The sequence below is a fragment of the Labeo rohita genome, chromosome 3, assembly GCF_022985175.1.
Source record: "Labeo rohita strain BAU-BD-2019 chromosome 3, IGBB_LRoh.1.0, whole genome shotgun sequence".
NCBI classification, from domain to species: Eukaryota; Metazoa; Chordata; class Actinopteri; order Cypriniformes; family Cyprinidae; genus Labeo; species Labeo rohita.
The window spans coordinates 10,012,312-10,032,464 of record NC_066871.1 but is presented as its reverse complement, the minus strand read 5'-3'; the positions used below and the strand labels follow the sequence as shown (position 1 = coordinate 10,032,464).

Below are 20,153 nucleotides of genomic sequence, written 5' to 3'. Positions count from 1 at the left end.
GTCACCGATTCCTCGTGACCGCCCCCTCCATTCATGAAAATAACTTTATGCTGACGTCAGTCAGGCGGGAAACCAGGGGAGGCCAGAAATAGACGCAACTGAATACTTTGGGAAGGTTTGTTGTATTTATCGCCAGAATCGAGCGTTTCGAAGTCAGATTATGTATACAGGAAAGCAAAAGTCATTTCAGCACTTCGTGAATGATTTTGAGCTAGACTTTGGCAGAAGGTCGAATTTGTGTGTCGGTGTCCTAAAACATATCTGTGGTGTGACGTGACTGTTATGAGAACGCTTTCACCCGTTTGCATATTTTTTGGTCTTTCTGGAACGTCAGTGTTTATCAAAAAATTCGGTATTGCACGTCAGTGAAGGAAATCCAAAGCGCCCTCTGTCTGTCATTAAAGACTGTTGTTAAAAAATAAGCACACGAAGCAGTTGCAAACTATTTCTGTGCTCACACCTCATTTGCTTCCACATGGAAGGGAACTGCTGTGTCAACGTGACAGTAAGATAGTCATTCTAGATGATTTGACGAATTATATGCACATCTTGCATACTTTTGCATATGCATACATCTTGAAGAGGTAAAACAATGTACACTTGTCAAAAGTTTTTGAACAGTCTCTTCTATTCACCAAGCCTGCATTTATTTGATGCAAAATACAGCAATAGTAATACTGTGAAATATTTTTACCATTTAAAAAAATGTTTTCTTTTTGAATATATTTTAAAATGTAATTTATTCCTGTGATTAAAGCTAATTTTTCAGCATGATTACTCCAGTCTTCAGTGTCTCATGATCCTTCAGAAATCATTCTAATATGCTGATTTGCTGTTCAAGAAACATTTATTATCATTATTAATATTTAAAACAGTTGAGTAAATTTTTTCCTGGATTCTTTGATGAATAGAAAGATCCAAAGATAAGCATTTATTTAAAATAAAAAGCCTTTGTAACACACACACACACACACACACATATATATATATATATATATATATATATGTGTGTGTGTGTGTGTGTGTGTGTGTGTGTGTGTGTATATATATATATATATATATATATATACATATATATGATAGAAATTAAGTTTTTTTTCCGCAAGGATGCTTTAAATTTATCAAAAGTGATGACAAAGACATTTAGAATGTTACAGAAGATTTCTGTTTCAGATAAATGCTGTTCTTCTGAATTATTTATCAAAGAAACCTGAAAAAACTCTACTCAACTATTTTCAACATAATGGTAATAATAACTGTTTTTTGAGCAGCAAATCAGAATATTATAATGATTTCTAAAAGATCATGTGACTGGAGTAAAAAATTCAGCTTTGAAATCACAGGAATAAATTACATTTTAAATATATCAAATAGTAAAATATTTCGAAATTTTACTGTTTTTGCTCTGCTTTAAATCAAATAAATAACATTACAAATCTTACTGTTCAAAAACTTTTGACTGGTAGTGTAGATCATGTGTGCACAACATTGGTTTTGTCTGGGGGGCATTGTTTTAGCATTGTTACTATTATAGTTTTTTTTGTTTTGTTTTTTTAGTTATTTTTTATATTTTCTGTTTTAATGTTAATTTTAGAGTTTTAGTAATTTTGTTGTGTGATTTTGTTATTTTAATTAGTTTTTATATATTTGAAGTTTTCATTTATTTTATTTAAGTTTTAGTTTTAATACAAATATTTAAAATGAAGATAAAGTAAAATACTTTGTTATTTAAATGAAATTTTACATTATTTCAAGTAACAAAAATATTTTGTGGTTTTAGTTTGAGTTCACTAATAGCACTGCTGTGGAGTAAACGCAAAGTATATAATATAATATAATATAATGTAATAAAGCATTTTACTTATTTACAGTGAATAAAAAGATACTCCAGAATAAAATAATTCTGTAAATTCAGAAATGATTTATTCATATTTAATTGATAGTTTGTATTATTCCATTTATTTCTGCTTGAATTGTGTGGACTTAACTGTTTATAGCAGGTTTAATTCTCCATATGGCTCAGTCATTCTCTCACTTTCTCTAGCAGCGAGTGACTCAACACAAACACATTCGCTCTCTGAGAAAGCATATGGGTTTGATATAAATGTTTGGGCTTCTGACGTCTTTAATCTTTCATGCCCAGAATACTGGGTGGCATTTAATAAATTGTATGATCTGTATCATCAGTATTGAGCATTACCGTAAAGCAGCTGAAAACCTGTTTTTTGTTTGCATAAAATATTTGCGTGAGTGCGAATCTGTGTCTATTCTCACAACAAAAAAGAAATCTTCAAAATAAAGTAAAATATCCTAAAAATTCAAGTAATTTATAAAAACGAATAATTAAAGTTTGTTCTGTCCATTACAAATAGTCACTGACAGGTGAAGAATATCACTTTACCAAAATCCCCACACCTGATCTTTGAAGCATTCTTATGGCAGCAAAGCATCTATATACACACCTCCAAAGACAAATGTAGCTCAAATAACATAAAAGAAGTGATGGACTGCCATTCTGCTTCCCGTAGGATTCCTGTGGGACTTGTGGGAAACCACCATGTGGATGTAAAAAAAAAAAAAGAAGAGAAATCTTTAAGTGGAAACACATCCTCAAGTTCTTAAGATCATGCCGGCTTAAGCCAAACATTAGACAGACCTGCGTTAATCTTCCGAGACTAAAAATATGTTTAAGCTATGTTTATAAGAATGGCAGTTTATCCTGATCATTGCTTTAATTCTAAAACGTTTTTAAAAAATACAGAAAAAAGTTATTCTTTTTGCGGGATTTAAATTTTCCTTGTGACACGGGATTTATATTTGGAGTAGTGACTAGTGTGCCAATGACATCATGAAAATATGGTTAATATGAAAAACACTTTATATAACAAGTGGGCAGTTTGGTGTGGCAAACGGGTAAGTAGTAAGACTCGTATATTGACTTATTTAGGGAATATTCTATTAAAAGTCCATCTGAAATACTCAGCAAATCTGCCTTGTAGTTTAGGGAAACACATGGGATATTTAGTTCCACTTGCAACATTTTTAGAAGTGGCATGCATATTTTATATCTGGAAGGCTTTCAGACGTGGTCATTCATTGTTCTTGTCAGAGAAGTATGTTTTCAACAATACTTACAGCAACTGTAACCAGGCACACATGTGTATTTTCTCCGTAGAGGTCCGATTACAAGCACATGTTGTTTTTGCTGAGTACCTTACAGTGTGTGTTCTCTGTGGTGTTCCTTTCTGGGTGAAAGTTCTGTTTTCTTTTGTCTGGCAGGCACAGTAATGTCTTTTTCCATGTCTGACATCATTTTCAAAGTGAGGATTCTTGGAAACATTATTCCTTGCAGTCCCCAAACGCTTCATAGCAACAGTGCCACCCAGAGACATCTAATCACCCTGAGTGTAATATGATTAAAGATATTATGGTACTTGTTTACATGTTTTGAAAGATCGTATGGGTCAATGATATCGCCCTAAAATTAAATATATAAATACACAGCATGCACGTATTTACTGACACCCTCAAGATAAACAGTCATTAACACACAGATGACCACGGTGTTATAACAAAAATCACATGATCTAAGCTAAGTTACGAATGATTACGGTTCCTCTCTCTCACACACACAGATACAGTTGCAATCAAAATGATTCAACCCCCTTGACCTGCAAGACATTCAGCTGCGGAGAACAAAATTTCATAAAACCAGTTCAACAAAGGCATCAGTAAACTACTAGAGAAAGTTTATTAATACACATTTGAGTGATTCTGAGAATGTAACAATGATGAATCATGATCAAATTCAAATGGTCTCCAAACATTCATTTTCGAAAGCATTCAACCCCAAATTTTGTGCAGAATCTTTTATTCTTTAAAACCATCAATAAACGCTGCTTGGAAGAGCTTAAAAGCTTCTGTCACCTCTCTACTGCAACCTTGGCCCATTCCTCGCCTAAAAAAGCTTTTGGGTCACTGACAGTCATTTATTTTGCACCTTTAAATCAACCAAATATTTTCAATGAGAATTAAAGGAGAATCAAAGAATATAATTTACTCACCCTCTTGTCATCCAAGATGTTCATGTCTTTCTTTCTTCAGCTGTAAAGAAATTATGTTTTTTTGAGGAAAACATTTCAGCATTTTTCAATGCCATTTTTCTCTTTATATAGTGGACTGATATGGTGCCCCGATTTTGAACTTCCAAAATGCAGTTTAAATGCGGCTCTAAACGATCCCAAATGCAGTTGTAAACGATCCCACACGAGAAAGAAGGTTCTAATCTAGCGTAACGATCGGTTATTTTTAGAAAAATAATACAATTTCTATACTCTTTAATGTCAAACGCTCATCTTGTCTTACTCTGCCTGGACTGTTTTTTTCCTGTTCATGACAGTTAGGGTATGTCGAAAAACTTCCATCTCATGTTCTCCCTCAACTTCAAAATCGCCCTGTATCGCTGTTTTACCTTTTTTGTTAAGGGTGCTGCATGTTCACTTTGCAAAGACTGGGTCGGTACTTCTGCAGTGATGTAGGATGATTTTGAAATGATTTTTGAAGTTCAGGGAGAAAATACCATTGTTTTTAGATATACCCTAACTGTCTTGAGCCAGAATACACAGAGCAAGGCAAGACAAGCATTTGAGTTAAAAAAGTATTTAAATTGTATTTAAAAAAAAAACATTATTTCTTTACGACTGAAGAAAGAAAGACATAAACATCTTAGATAACAAGGGGGTGAGTACATTGTATGTAAATCTTTGTTTTGGAAGTGGACTTCTCCTTTAAATCTGGAGACCGAACAGGTCACTCTAGAACATTCGATGACTGATCCCTGAACCAAGCATAATTTTGGATGTATACTTTGGGATGATTGTCCTGCAGGAAAGTCCATCATCAGCTTCAGTCTTTGCACCAAAGCCATCACAATTCTTTCCAAAATGGCCTGATACTTCAAAGAATCCATGATGTCCTTCATCTGGTCATAAGTTCCATTTCCTGCTACAGTAAAACAACCCCATGACAGGACTGGCCCACCTCCATGTTTGAGGAGATGGTGTTCTTCTGCTTATAGGCTTTGCCTTTTTGTGCACCAGACCTACTGCTGATTCATAAGTCCAATAAGTTCCAGTTTGGTCACATCACCCCATAAAACATTCATCCAGAACACCACATGTCTATTCAAATTAATTTTAGCATCATGGTCAAGAGTGGTATTCGGCAAGATGACTCAACATGAAGGCCATGCTTTGTCTTGTGTTCATCTTATTCACTTCACTGATATGTTTCTCCTCCTTTTCATCTTGCAAGTCTTTGGCTGTACATTGCAGGTTTTTCCTCAGTTGCTCTGATCGAACATTTTATGATATTGTGCTTTTTTGTTCAACACCCTCAAAGGTTTTCTGGTACAACACATTTTAAGCTAAGGAATAAGGCTGGCAGCTGTGTCTCTAGGAACTTTTAATGTCTTGGAAATCTTCAATAGCCTTAGACTTTTAGCTTTTTATAGCTTTCGTGAGAGCTCTGTTAACTTTGTCATATTAGCTACCCAAACTTCAGCACACACATGTATGTATGTTTAACAGCTCAAGCTAATTCTGTTTTCTAATAGAGTTTAAAAGAGGTTTAATTGTGTTTTAAGACAATTTTGTTCCCCACCATACAAATCAATTAGATAATAATTAGTTTTTCTGATATCATGATTTTACATTTTGTTTTGGTTATCCCGCTGACTCAGACTCCAGTGCTGTAGATGGCGCTGTCGCACTTTCTGGAAACGCTCCCAACTGCAGCAGAAGCACAAACAGTACACGGCGAATCATGTAGCAGCGCCTTTGATAAACTGAGGTAGTTTATAAATATTCTCTTCATATTGTGTACTTAATATGTCAGTATATTAAATATATTTTACATTTCGTTTAATGTTCGATGTTTATGTGCTAATTCATTTCCTGCCAAAATGTTTAAAGACTTAAAGACCAGATAGGCTAACGTTACAGCTTGTAAACAGTACATAAGATATTGAAATAAGGACTCTTAAAGGTAATACAAGGCAATAAATATCGTTTTAATAACATGATGGATTAATCAGTCAGTACTTAGTTTTACAATATCAACGCTATCAGCTCCAGACAGGCCATATCAACAAACGATGCAGCTTGTATAGTTCACTTGAATGTAGTTTTTATATGGTTTGATGATTTTTAATTCCTTTTATGTAATGTTACGTCTTTTACAGTTACAGTTGGAACTTGTGTAAACTGTCAAAATGAATCGACCAAAGCCAACAAGCATTAGGCGACCAAGTAACACCAAACCGTCAGGTAAGCTTATTTTAGCTGTGATTATGGCACAGAAATAGATTTTTTTTTAACTTTGTATACTTCTCAAACACGTTTTAATCATCCTGTGACGTTGCTCAGGTCACCCACCTCCAGGAGATTTCATTGCTCTTGGAGCGAAGAGTCAGAGCAGTGAGCCGAAAGCAAACCCAGCTCTCTTGAAGCCAGCGTCCACCGGTTTGCCCCCAGACCGCAAGAGAGAGGCATCGTCTTCTCTTCCCTCTTCCTCCAGCCTCTCCAGTCTTTCCAAACGGCCTAAGCACTCTACAACTCCACCCAGCGCTCTCTCACGCCTTGCTGAGGTTGCTGCTGTTGACAAACGTTCAATATCCCCCTCCATCAAAGAGCCATCTGTAGTTCCTATAGAAGGTGAGATTAGCAATTTTGTAATTTTTTTGAATTACAGAAAACTTTCATCCATCTAATTTAGTGTTTTATTTAGTGAATAATTTACACTACCAGTCAAAAGTTGTTGAGTAGTAAGATTTTTTGTTTTTAAAGAAGTCTCTTCTGTTTACCAAGTCTGCATTTATTTGATCAAAAGTACAGCAAAAACAGTAAAATGTTGAAATATTTGTACTATTTAAAATAATTTTCTATTCGAATATTTTTTAAATGTAATTTATTCCTGTGATTTCAAAGCTGAATTTTTAGCATCATTACTCCAGTCACATGATCCTTCAGAAATCATTTTAATAAATCTGATTTGCTACTCAAAAAAAATATTATTATACTGAAAACAGCGAAGTAGAATTTTTTCGGGTTTCTTTCATGAATAGAAAATTCAGAAGAACAGCATTTATCCGAAACAGAAATCTTTGTAATATTTATTTATCATCACTTTGATCCTTGCTAAATAAAATAATTTCTATAACCCATTTTATTCATTATAAAATCATGAGAAAAAGATGTACTCAACTGTTTTAAATATTGATAGTAATAATAATAAGTTTGTTTATGTGAGTAATGATGCTGAAAATTTAGCTTTGATCACAGTAATTAATTACATTTTAAAATGTATTCAAATAGAAATAGAATTTTTTTTTAATAGTTAAAATATTTTACAATATTACTGCTTTTGCTGTATTTTGAATCAAATAAATGCAGGCTTGGTAAGCAGAAGATAATTTTGTAAAACACATTAGAAATCTTCCTGTTCAAAAACTTTGGACTGGTAGTGTAAGCCGATGGCATAATTACTGATAGCAACTTTGATACCACAGCAAAAACAATTGTGTAAATATTACCAAATTTAAACAGTGGCATGTAGCATTTATGTAGTAGTCCAATCCAATGTTCATATTTTCATAGACCTTGTTTTTACACATAGTTTACATTCACATAACTTGATTGATTGTTTTCAGTGTCTCCTGCTGTGCTTCTGGATGAGATTGAGGCAGCGGAGGCAGAGGGTAACGATGACCGCATTGAGGGTGTGCTGTGCGGGGCTGTCAAACAACTCAAGATGAACCGAGCCAAGCCTGACATGACGCTTTACCTCAGCCTCATGTTTCTCGCCAAAATCAAGCCCAATGTGTTTGCCACAGAGGGTGTGATAGAGGTAAAAAGAATCACCTGTGCTGTAATACTGTAGTTAAAGGGATAGTTCATCCAAAAATGAAAATTCTGTCATTATTTACCCACCCTCAGGTTGTTCAAAACCTTTAAGACCCTTGTTCATCTTCAGAACACAAATTAAGATATTTTTGATTTGCGCACATTATTCTCGTAGCTTCATAATATTACTGGACTATTTTAACGATGTCCTTACTACCTCTCTTTGCCTTGAATATGATAGTTGTATTGCTGTGTATGCAGGGTCAGAAAGCTCTTAGATTTCATCAAAAATATCTTAATTTGTGTTTTCTAAATAAATGAAGCTCTTACAGGTTTGGAATGACATGAGGATGAATAATTAATGACAGAATTTTCATTTTTGGGTGCGCTATCCCTTTAACTGTTGCTGCTGGTGATGTAGCTTATGTTAAATGTCTTTATTCAGGCTCTCTGCAGTTTGCTCCGCCGTGATGCCTCAATCAACTTTAAGGCAAAGGGAAACAACCTGGTGTCTGTGCTCGCCTGTAACCTGTTGATGGCTGCTTACGAGGAGGATGAAAACTGGCCTGAGATATTTGTCAAAGTAAGCGATCAAGCTGTCCAGCTTTTTTCTCTCATATGAATCATGGTACTGATACACTGTTGTTGTGGTGTTTTCCCAGGTCTACATTGAGGACTCTCTCGGTGAGCGTATCTGGGTGGACAGCTCGCACTGTAAAACCTTTGTCGATAATATCCAGACTGCCTTCACAACCAAGATGCCACCCAAGAGTATGCTGCTCCAGACGGAAACAGGACGATCAGGGGGCGACCTAAGTGCAGGTTGGTGGTCCAAGACTATTTTTAGTCATGGTCAGAAATAAGACATTTACATATAGTCCACAAAAGAAAATAATAGCTGAATTTATAAAAACGGCCCCATTCAAAAGTGATTCTGTGTTGTTATCTGAATGATCCACAGCGTGTTTTTTTTGTTTAGTGATAGTTGTCCATGAGTCCCTTGTTTGTCCTGAACACTTAAACTGGCCACTGTTCTTTAGAAAAATCCTTCAGGTCACACAAATTCTTTAGTTTTTCAGCATTTTTGTGTATTTGAACCCTTTTCAACATTAACTGTATGATTTTGAGATTCATCTTTTCACACTGAGGACAACTGAGGGACTCATATGCAACTATTACAGAAGGTTCAAACACTCACTGATGCTCCAGAAGGAAAAATGATGCATTAAGAGCCAGGGGGTGAAAACTTTTAGAATGTGAAGATCAGGGTAAATTTAACTTATTTAGTTTTTTGCAAAACATGCAAGTATCTTCTGTAGCTTATGAAGCGCAGTACTAAATGAAAAGATATATCATATTTAGGCAAAGTAAGAAAAATGTACACATTTTCAATCTGTTCAAAAGTTTTCACTCCTGGCTCTTAATGCATTGTGTTTCCTTTTGGAGCATCTGTATTTTGATTCAAAATACTGTATTTTAGGGAACAGCCCTCATCCTTCCACTCCAGATGAGGATGAAGGTCAGACTGAGCTTTTAATTGCTGAAGAGAAACTGAGTCCAGAGGATGATGGACAGGTCATGCCCAGGTAGGGAAGTACATATATTGGAGAAAATGTGCCTGTCTTTAATTATATGAAATTACATGCAGTTGTTACAATGAAAACTTGATGTAATATGTTAGAAACTGAGAAATACTTTCATGCTACATTACTTTTACTTAATATGTTTATACATTTGCATTGTCCAACTGTAATGCCTTAAATTGATAAAAACTAACATTATTACAAAAAATTTCTATTTCTAATAAATGCTGTTCTTTTCAACTTTGTATTCATCAAAGAATCCTGAAAAACACTGTATCATGGTTTCCACAAATATTTTAAGAAGCACAAATGTTTTCAATATTGATAGTAATAAAAAAAATGTTTCTTTAGGAGCAAATCAGCATCTGAAGCATCATGTGACACTAAAGACTGGAATAATGGCTGCTGAAAATTCAGCTTTGCTATCACAGGATTATATTGCGTTTTAAAATGTATTGTAATACTCAAGTCATTTTGAATTATAATATTTTACAATACTACTGTTTTGCTGTGTGTTTAATTCAATAAAACCCTTAGTGAGCATAAGAGAGGCCTCTCAAAAACATTCAAAAAATAGTTTTTAGTTGTGGAATTTAATTTTGTGTTGAGAATTATTTGATCATAATAGTTTTGGTACAACATGCTCAGGTATTTATCAAAATCATTTTACAAACGTATTACAAAGCTTTTGCTTTGTGTAACCTTTATCTTCTCTGGGCTTCAGGTATGACGAGCTGGCTGAAAGTGTTGAGGAGTATGTCTTGGATGTTTTGAGGGACCAGCTAAACCGTCGCCAGCCCATGGATAACGTGTCCAGGAACCTTTTGCGCCTTCTCACGGCCACCTGTGGTTATAAAGAAGTCCGACTGATGGCTGTACAGAGACTTGAGATGTGGTTACAGAATCCTAAGGTATAAAAAAATGGACAAAAGAGAGGAAGCATCATTGTCTGAAAGTATGAAACCACATATCTAAAGGTTTGTGTTTCTTTGATGATCTTCCAGTTGACTCGGCCAGCGCAGGATCTTCTGATGTCTTTGTGCATGAACTGTAATACACATGGCTCAGACGATATGGAGGTCATCTCGAACCTCATCAAGATCCGCCTCAAACCTAAAGTTCTCCTCAACCACTACATGCTGTGTGTCAGGTCTGTATTACACTTTCAGATCTGAACTCTCAGTTTATACTCTATATATAATTAATTAAGTCATTACTGTAAAGCCTAAATGCTTTGTTTTAGATTTTATGTATTGTTTCATGTTTCTCATGTTCTGCAGGGAGCTTTTGAATGCTCATCGAGATAATCTAGGCACCATGGTGAAGTTTGTGATCTTTAATGAGCTGTCAAATGCCAGAAATCCCAATAACATGCAAGTGCTCCATACAGTTCTGCAACATAGCCCAGAGCAGGCACCCAAGGTGACTTTTCAACCAACCTTGTTGGCTTCATGCACTTTTATAAACTATTGTTGCTTTTAAGACAGATATCACTGTAACTACTGCTAAAACATGCTTTCAAAAACCTTAACTTGCATCACTTATGGAATGGACATGAAGTAGGGACCCAGTAAGTTGAATAACATTTCTTTTGCGCCATGTTTTGTTTGGTCTCTAGTTTCTGGCCATGGTGTTCCAGGACCTGCTGACCAATAAAGACGACTACCTGCGGGCCTCACGCGCCTTGCTCAGGGAAATCATTAAACAGACCAAACACGAGATCAACTTCCAGTCCTTCTGTTTAGGCCTCATGCAGGAGAGGAAAGAGGCCACTTATGTAGACATGGAGTTTAAAGTGAGGAGCATATTATGTATACTTATTAAAATCTGTTTTGATGTATTGCCTATACATCTTTTTTTTTTTTTTTTTTTTTTCCATCTCAGGAGCGTTTTGTCATCCAAGTGACAGATCTTTTAACAGTGTCAATGATGCTGGGGATCACGGCTCAGGTCAAAGAGGCCGGCATCGCCTGGGACAAAGGAGAGAAGAAGAGTAAGATGTTTTATTCTCTCAGTGCACCATATATCAAAAAATCCAAACTGTGTTTATGGTAATGAGGCTTCATATGCATTTCAGATCTGGAGGTACTGAGGTCTTTTCAGAACCAGATCGCTGCCATCCAGAGAGATGCTGTGTGGTGGCTGCACTCTGTGGTTCCCACCATCAGTAAAGTGGGACCTAAAGACTACGTGCACTGGTATGTATCAGGACCAGTGTTGTTATTGTGAAATAAAATTATTAATGATGTCAAAATTAGCGCGTTAACGCAGGTGATTAATTTTTTCATTTTAACACGTTAAAAATAATTAACGCAGGGGCGGGGCTAGGTTTGGCCACCCCACTCACAACTGCTAAAGAATAGTGTTTCTAAATTAGAAAAATGAATTCAGAAGTTAGTGTTTGATAACTTTATTAAATTAGACTCTATTTTCTTGCTGAAGGGCACAACTATATGACATCTATTATAATGGGTTTATGTGAAGATTGTTTTAAGTTTACTTAAATTAGAAGTTATTTTTTAAAGTCTAATAAATGTTAAAGTGATAGCTCTCAATTATGCTGAAATGTTCAGTGGCTATAGTCAATGGTTAAATATCAGTGATATCAGTTGGTATCAGTGATACTTGCCTTCAGTCATAAAAAAAAAGATGGCATTAAACAAATATTAAAAATATACTTTGTTGTTTCTACATTAATTTGAAGATTTTATGTAAAATTATTGCAATATAAAAGTATAATTAAAAACTTTAACATCAGGTGGGATTAATCACGATTAATTTCAGAAAAATGTGTGATTAATTAGTTAATTTTTTTTAATCGATTGACACCACTAAAAATTATTTTAAAGAATAATTAAAATGAATATTCAATGAAAAAATGTAAATTTTAAAAACTTGGGGGAAAATTGGGAAACTTATTAAGCTAAAATTACTAAAATAATACTGTAAAACTAACTGAAAGGGGTCATATTTATTAAAATGTATTATTTTAAACGTGAGCCAAGTTTAACATTTAGCATTTTCTGACCATTTAACCCTTTTGTTGGAAATTTTCACATTTTAAAGGGAATCCCGGGTATTAAGACTTGTATGGCTTAATATCATGACGATGTTTCTTAGTGAAATATGTAGAAGAAAACCCATAAAAGATTTACATAATTTAAAAAAATCCATGTATTTAATGTATATTTTGGACTATGGGGGGGCACCTTTATTTTGATGATGTGAAATGGTTGTACTTAGTGAGCTACTGGTGCTACCAGTTGCTATTTTTAATCGCAACACAACTTGAAAAATAAAACACTGATACGATGCCACATTGTGCAGCTTTTGGTTGTAATTTTCAGTCAAAGGGCAACGAGAAAAGAGATGTAAGTCTTCATTGCTTTCCTCGCAATAGGAAGAGGAGAAAAAAATGGGAAGATGCCTGTGGGTGAAAAAAACGTCCCGAAGACCCGCGTCTTTGTTCTCTTCACTTTAGCCCTGATGCCTTTGACGCTTTTAGTCGACCACAGCTACTAAAAGAGCTTACAAGCGGCAGAGACAAGAAACGCTAGATGCCATCCTGGCAGGATGTAAACATGCTGGCACTTGTCATGACGCCACAGCAACTGAAGGAGTTTTAGTTGGATTTCAGTCGATACCCAGGGTGTTTAGACTCCTTGTGGGGAAAAATCGATGGTGCTGCATTTGGTTTAAGCCTACACTTATATCCATCGCCACCTGTAGGCTCTTTCAGTAGCTGTGGTCATCGTATCAGTATTTTAATTTCAGAGATGTGTTGCGGTAAAAATAGCAACAGGTTGTTCCAGAGTGCAACCATTTCACATCGTTGACATATTGGGTGCCCGCCATCGTCCAAAATATGTATGAAACGATGTGGATTTTATAAATAACTTAAATCTTTGATGTTTTTTTTTTTTTTAACTACATATTTCAGTAAGAGGCATCATTAATGTTATGTTAAGCCATACAAGTCTTTATACCCGGGGTTCACTTTAACTGCTTATAAGATTATGCAAATGAATTTACGTCAGGTTGTTGTTTTATTATTGTTTCATTGTGTTTCAACAGTCTCCACAAAGTGCTTTTCACAGAGCAGCCTGAGACGTATTACAAATGGGACAACTGGCCACCTGAGAGTGACAGAAAGTAAGATATCAATCTCTGAAATATGAATGGTTGTTAGTACATGCATTTAATAGATGCTAAAGCTTCTCTCTTGTTTGTTAGTTTCTTTCTCCGGCTGTGCTCTGAGGTTCCCCTGCTGGAGGACACGCTGATGCGCATCTTGGTGATCGGTCTCTCTCGTGATCTGCCCCTGGGCCCAGCTGATGCCATGGAGCTGGCTGATCACCTGGTGAAGAGAGCAGCAGGAGTTCAGTCTGATGGTAAGACAGCATTCCCGGTTAAAGGGGTATAGGCCAATTTGGAGTAGAGGTCACAGTTACGTTACTTGAAGCTGTGCGCACATGCAGGAAAAACACTGGTAACAAGTAGAGGCAAATGGGTAAAATCCATAGAATAAGAGAAAAAAAACTAATTTTGTGCCTTTTGTTGTCAAAATCGGAATACAACAGAACACTGTCATCAAAGACACCATTTGAAGCTAAACGCAGACATTTAAATGTACATACCATGGATTAAAACTGATATGATTACTCTACTTTTAGAGCATACATTTGATTTAAACAATAGGTCTACATAATATTCACGTATGCTGTTCACATATTGAAAGGGACATATTATATAGTGGACATAGGGAACATATTGTATAAGCCCTACAGTTACAGCATGAAATATTATTTAAACTTATTACTATTAACATTTATTTATTTTATCTCACAATTCTGGTTTATATCTGCTAATTCAGACTTTATAACTCGATTTAACTCAAAAATAGTGAGTTTGTCAATTCTGAGGGGAAAAAGCCAGAAGTGTGGGATATAAAAAAGAGAGACTGACGAGTTGTTTTTCTCTATTAGAATTGTGAGATATAATCTCGGAATTGCAAGAGTAAAGTCAGAATTTTAAAATATAAAATCAAATTTACCTTTTTTTAATACTTTTATTCAATGGCTCCATGGACTGCCACTTGAAAACCGTCATTTTCTGTCACCAGATAGGCTCCGACCACAAAAACATCATCCCTGTTTCGGATCTGTAAGACTATCCCACTAGCTAAAGTCAATTTCTTTGAATAACAGTGCTTATCGCTGGGTGACAAGCTCTTGTAATATGCGGAGAACATTTTGAAAATGACGTCTAATCAGTATAATCTGTAATCTTTTTAAATGTAACTAAAGGCTATCTCTGCAGGGTTTTCTGCAACCATGATGCATGAAAGTTTACAAACCTATAATTGGTCTATTTATACAGGACCTACATATTTTAAAGAGATAGTTTAGCCAAAAATGAAAATTCTGTCATTACTCATCCTCATGTCGTTCCAAACCCGTAAGACCTTTATTTGTTTTCAGAACACAAATTAAAGGAGAACTCCACTTCCACAACAACAATTTACAAATAATTTTCTCACCCCCTTGTCATCCAAGATGTTCATTTCTTTCTGTCTTCAGTCGTAAAGAAATTGTTTTTTTGAGGAAAACATTTCAGGATTTTTCTCCATATAATGGACTTCATTGGTGCCCCACCAAAGTTCTCCTTTAAGATATTTTTGATGAAATTCGAGAGTTTCTGGGTGGGGTAGAAGAAATTGTTGAATCGTTGAAGTCGTTATTTTTGTTTTCTTTGCGCACAAAAAGTATTTTCGTAGCTTCATAATATTACAGTCGAACCACTGATTTGACTGTCAATGCCCTTGCTACGTTTCTGGGCCATGAATGTGGTAGTTGCATTGCTGTCTATGGAGAATGACAGAATTTTCATTTTGGGGTAAACTTACCCTTTAATAATTAAAAACTACCTTTTTAGAAGTGGTCTGTTTCTAAAACTTGTTGTTTGGTGATGTTTGTCTTCAACTGCAGACTTGGAAGTGTTGCGAGTTGAAAGGATCCAGCTCATTGATGCAGTGCTGAACCTTTGCACTTACCATCACCCAGAGAACATCCAGTTGCCTACAGGGTATGGCCTTTACATTTCACAGAGTTTATTCCCTGCTGCTTTTTACTTCTTTCTTATAATGCAGTGATTCATAAGCTTTATATTACCAAATAATTACTGGGTGTCATGGACTATTTGCATTGAAAGTTTAAGCTACATTGTGGTCTGTCCATTCCTGGCATCCGGTGGTCTATTTGTGGGCTGTTTATTCCTCAAGAGAGGTGAAATGATTTATTAAATGTTCTGTTCTAGCTATCAACCTCCAAATCTGGCCATATCAACTCTTTACTGGAAGGCCTGGCTGCTGCTGCTTGTGGTGGCAGCGTTCAACCCACAGAAAATCGGTGAGGCCAGATATGACGCAATACTTGCATTTCATAATAACATCTCATTAGAACGCTATTATATCGCTGTTATTGATGGTTTCAGGTTTGGCAGCTTGGGATGGTTACCCCACTCTGAAAATGCTTATGGAGATGGTTATGACAAAGTAAGTGTTCTGCGTACTGTTTCAAAATATGGTTTTATGGATATTTCAGCACCTGACACTTTCTTTTGCTCTCTTTGCAGTAACTACTCCTACCCTCCATGCACTGTGGCCGACGAGGAGACCAAAACTGAGATGATCAACCGAGAGCTGCAGATCTCTCAGAAGGAGAGGCAGGAGATCTTGGCTTTTGAGAGCCACCTGGCAGCCGCCTCCACCAAACAGACAATAACAGAGAACAACAGCCTCCTGCTGTCCCAGCTCACCAGCCTAGATCCAAAGTATGACTTTGATTGTTTGTAACTGTACTGATAATCCAGCATTTACATAGTACACACATAGTGACTTGCAATATGGAAGCAAAGCAAATTGACTAAGAACCAATGACACAGTCTTTTATTCTATGCTCAGGGGACCTCCTCGTAGGCCACCGCCTCATGTCCTGGATCAAGTAAAGAGCCTGAACCAGTCTTTACGACTGGGCCATCTGCTCTGCCGCAGCCGCAACCCTGACTTCCTACTCAACATTATCCAGAGACAAGTACACACCCTTTTTTTTAAATTTGCAGAGCTGTTCTTTAAAGAGCCATGTTTAAGGGATTTTCTAAATGTCAAATTTTTTCCCCATCCAGGCCTCTTCTCAATCTATGCCGTGGTTGGCTGATCTTGTCCAGTCCAGTGAAGGGTCCTTGGATGTGCTGCCCGTTCAGTGCCTGTGTGAATTCCTCCTCCATGATGCTGCTGATGACGCCTCCTCTGTTGATGATGAGGAGGAAGGAGAAAGTAAAGAGCAGAGAGCGAAGAAAAGACAGGTAAGGCTCAGAATTGACTGCACATTGCTGGTGTTGTTTTTTTACTTCCTGAAGTCATCTTGTAATGTTAATCAAGGAATCCAAAACCAATAATTCCAATAATTACTGTAGCAAATTACACATTGATTTGTCCAGGTGGTCCAAAGTGCAGATTATATACAAATAAATAAAATGAATATATATATATTTTTATATATACATGTATGTGGGTATATTTATATATACATAAATATATACAGTACACGCACACATATTATGTAAACACTGAGTTTTATTTCGGATTAGATTAATCACGATTAATCGTTTGACAGCCCTAAAAAATAATCGAGAATAAAGATAAATAATAAATAAATTAAAGGTACACCACTGTTCAAAAGTTTGGGGTCAGTAAGATTTGTTGCGTCAAGGATGCATTAATTTTTTATTTTTTTTTATAATATTTAATTTTTTTTTTCCCAAAAATATTTGTTCATTGTATGAATTTGTATGTAAACACTTTAAACATAATTTCTATTATATATAAATATTTTACATGTAAGTCTAAAATTTTTCCTTATTATATACATTTATGTGTGTGTATTTATATATACATAATAAAAATACACAGTACACACACATAGCATGTAAGCAGAAACTTTTATTTTGAATCGATTAATCGTGACTAATCGTTTTGCAGCCCTAAGACATTTATAATATTATAAACATAATATATTACAAACTTACTTTTTATGTTTTTTAAGCAGCAAATCAACATATTAGAATGATTTCTGAATGATATGTGGCACTGAAGACTGGAGCAATGATGCTGAAAATTCAGCTTTAACATTGCAGAGATAAATTGCATTTTAAAACAAATTTAAAAATGACATTTAAATAAATTTTAAAAAATTAAACTGAGTTTATTAATGTAATAATAGCACACAATATTACTGTATTTTTTAAATTTTTTTTTTACATTTTTTTTTTTTTTTTCCTCTTCGTCTTTCTCTGTCAGAGACAGCAGAAACAGAGGCAGCTTCTTGGGCGGCTCCAGGACCTACTTCTGGGTCCTAAAGCTGATGAACAGACCACATGTGAGGTCTTGGACTACTTCCTGCGGCGTCTCAGTTCTTCTCAGGTGGCCTCGAGAGTACTGGCCATGAAGGTGCGGAGTTAATTAACCATCCACCAGTGCTTGATTCATTTAGGCAGTTTAATAAGATGGTCGTTGTGATGTATGTACTAGGGTTTGTCTCTGGTGCTGACCGAGGGAGCATTAAAAGATGGAGAGGAGAGGGATCATCTCATGGAGGAGGACTCCAGAGATGCCGAGTTACTGCCAGGCTATCAATGGCTCCTTCAGGACCTCCCTAAACTACCTCTGTTTGATAGCGTGAGAGGCTTGACGTCCAGCGCATTGCAGCAGGTCAGTCCACCTACACAAGTACAAGATTGTTAATATCTGTAACTTGCTTAGCTTAGTGTGTTTGTGTTTTGTATTTCAGGCCATTCATGTGGAAACTGATCCTCAGACTATCAGCGCATACCTGATTTACCTTTCCCAGCATGCCCCAGTAGAGGAGCAGTCGCACCACAATGACCTGGCCTTGGTTAGTCAAAATCTATAGCTTTATATTTGTCTAAAATAAGCTCTAGACTAATGTTTTTCTTTTTGTGTTTCCTGTTTTCTCAGGATGTGGCTCGTCTGATAGTGGAACGCTCCACTATAATGAACTGCCTCTTTTCCAAGCACTCTTGCAGGCCTGAGTCTGATGCTGTTCTTTCCGCTCTTATCACTATCTTCTCCGCCTATATCCGTCGTATGAGGAAGACAAAGGAGGGAGAGGATCTCTATAGCTGGGTACTAAGGAGCACACACCTAAATTGGAATTAAAAAACTAAATTTTGTAATTACCACTTGTGCACATGAATAAAGACCAAATTTTAAATCTTACAGTCGGAGTCTCAGGATCAAGTGTTCCTGCGGTGGACCACTGGAGAAACAGCCACCATGCACATTCTGGTGGTCCATGCTATGGTCATCCTGCTCACACTGGGACCTCCTAAAGGTGAGGATCATCTCTGTTGCAGTCTGAGGTGGTTAATTGTGCACTTGCCTGTAGTAACAGCTACTGTGTTTGTTACTTTTTTAGGGGAAAGTGAGTTCTACACACTGCTGGATATCTGGTTTCCTGATAAAAAGCCCCTTCCCACTGCATTCCTGGTTGACACGTCTGAGGAAGCTCTTCTGTTGCCCGATTGGCTGAAATTAAGAATGATCCGATCTGAAGTCTCCAGACTGGTCGATGCAGGTATTAATAACTTGTGTTTAGAAATTGACTGGGGTTTGAATTTTTGAAATTTCACATTTATTGGCACTGACTGACATTTTCAGTACCAGATTTTGGAGAAATATACGCTACCATTTTAAAGTTTACTGTCTGTGAGAAGCATCTTATGCTCACCAAGTCTTTAAAAAACATAAAAGCTCTTGAAATTTGAAATTAGGGCTGGGCAAAATGGCAAAAAATATTTAAATCTTGATTTTTTTTTTTTTTTTTTTTAAACAACATGATTCAAGTAAATTTTTCTTTATTAAGCCTCCAGTTAAACAAAATTCTATTCCAAGTGCACCCACACATTAAGTTGTCAACATGGTGTAAATTCTAAACAAATCACTTGTTAAATACATTTTCAGAAAAGATGCATGAACTACAAATACATCTTGTACAGACTTGTCTTATACATATTAAATGATTTTTAAAAAATGTCAAAAGTCAAGGTATTTCAAATACAAAATGACTAAAGGAATAACACCAGTAGACTGTTCTTAACTATAAATGTTCTGTAAAAACAATGAACATCAGCTTTTAGCCTGTCACCAATGCTTCTATGGAAACATTGACACGTTTGACTGTTGCACTCGCATCTCTTGCAGCGTCTCATGGATGAAATAGCATTCCACGCATCATTCAAGTTAAAAGTAGTTCATTCTCATCATCTTGCATGTTTTTCATATTCCACTGCCCTTGTCACATCTTTGTCAACACAAAAGCGCATTCTGGGTAAAAAAAAAAAAAAAAAAAAAAGGCAAATCCAGGCAATTTGTTGATTTTTAATGTTTATTACTGTTATAGTGCCACCTATGGTCGCCATTAAACTTTGAAGCTTGTTTAGAATCACCTGTTGCATACACTCATCTGGCTTAATGAAGTTTGAGTTTTCATTTAGGATTTATAGGCTTTTGGGTACGTTTGGACACACCCCTTTTCTAAACAACCCCGTTATAGCTACCCAAAGGCATTAGTTTGATAATTATCGATCTAGA

At 35.9% G+C, this 20,153-nt stretch overlaps 1 protein-coding gene across 3 annotated transcripts in view; it reads left to right on the top strand.

The window, feature by feature from the left end:
• Window positions 1-5,740: 5,740 nt before the first annotated feature.
• The window catches only part of ints1 (integrator complex subunit 1), a 37,795-nt gene continuing 23,382 nt past the window's right edge, over window positions 5,741-20,153 (top strand). For all 3 annotated transcript variants that reach the window (XM_051105561.1, XM_051105562.1, XM_051105560.1), the window contains exons 1-27: window positions 5,741-5,850; window positions 6,242-6,326; window positions 6,426-6,713; window positions 7,709-7,905; window positions 8,347-8,484; window positions 8,564-8,723; window positions 9,382-9,487; window positions 10,209-10,395; window positions 10,489-10,634; window positions 10,765-10,906; window positions 11,103-11,279; window positions 11,369-11,477; window positions 11,562-11,682; window positions 13,559-13,636; window positions 13,718-13,875; window positions 15,472-15,568; window positions 15,800-15,891; window positions 15,977-16,037; window positions 16,118-16,315; window positions 16,446-16,575; window positions 16,667-16,846; window positions 17,841-17,990; window positions 18,072-18,251; window positions 18,331-18,435; window positions 18,519-18,686; window positions 18,783-18,894; window positions 18,979-19,137. In XM_051105561.1, the coding sequence (XP_050961518.1) occupies window positions 6,272-6,326; window positions 6,426-6,713; window positions 7,709-7,905; window positions 8,347-8,484; window positions 8,564-8,723; window positions 9,382-9,487; window positions 10,209-10,395; window positions 10,489-10,634; window positions 10,765-10,906; window positions 11,103-11,279; window positions 11,369-11,477; window positions 11,562-11,682; window positions 13,559-13,636; window positions 13,718-13,875; window positions 15,472-15,568; window positions 15,800-15,891; window positions 15,977-16,037; window positions 16,118-16,315; window positions 16,446-16,575; window positions 16,667-16,846; window positions 17,841-17,990; window positions 18,072-18,251; window positions 18,331-18,435; window positions 18,519-18,686; window positions 18,783-18,894; window positions 18,979-19,137 (3,694 nt within the window). In that variant the 5' untranslated portion in view covers window positions 5,741-5,850; window positions 6,242-6,271. The remainder of the gene's footprint in view (window positions 5,851-6,241; window positions 6,327-6,425; window positions 6,714-7,708; window positions 7,906-8,346; window positions 8,485-8,563; window positions 8,724-9,381; window positions 9,488-10,208; window positions 10,396-10,488; window positions 10,635-10,764; window positions 10,907-11,102; window positions 11,280-11,368; window positions 11,478-11,561; window positions 11,683-13,558; window positions 13,637-13,717; window positions 13,876-15,471; window positions 15,569-15,799; window positions 15,892-15,976; window positions 16,038-16,117; window positions 16,316-16,445; window positions 16,576-16,666; window positions 16,847-17,840; window positions 17,991-18,071; window positions 18,252-18,330; window positions 18,436-18,518; window positions 18,687-18,782; window positions 18,895-18,978; window positions 19,138-20,153) is intronic.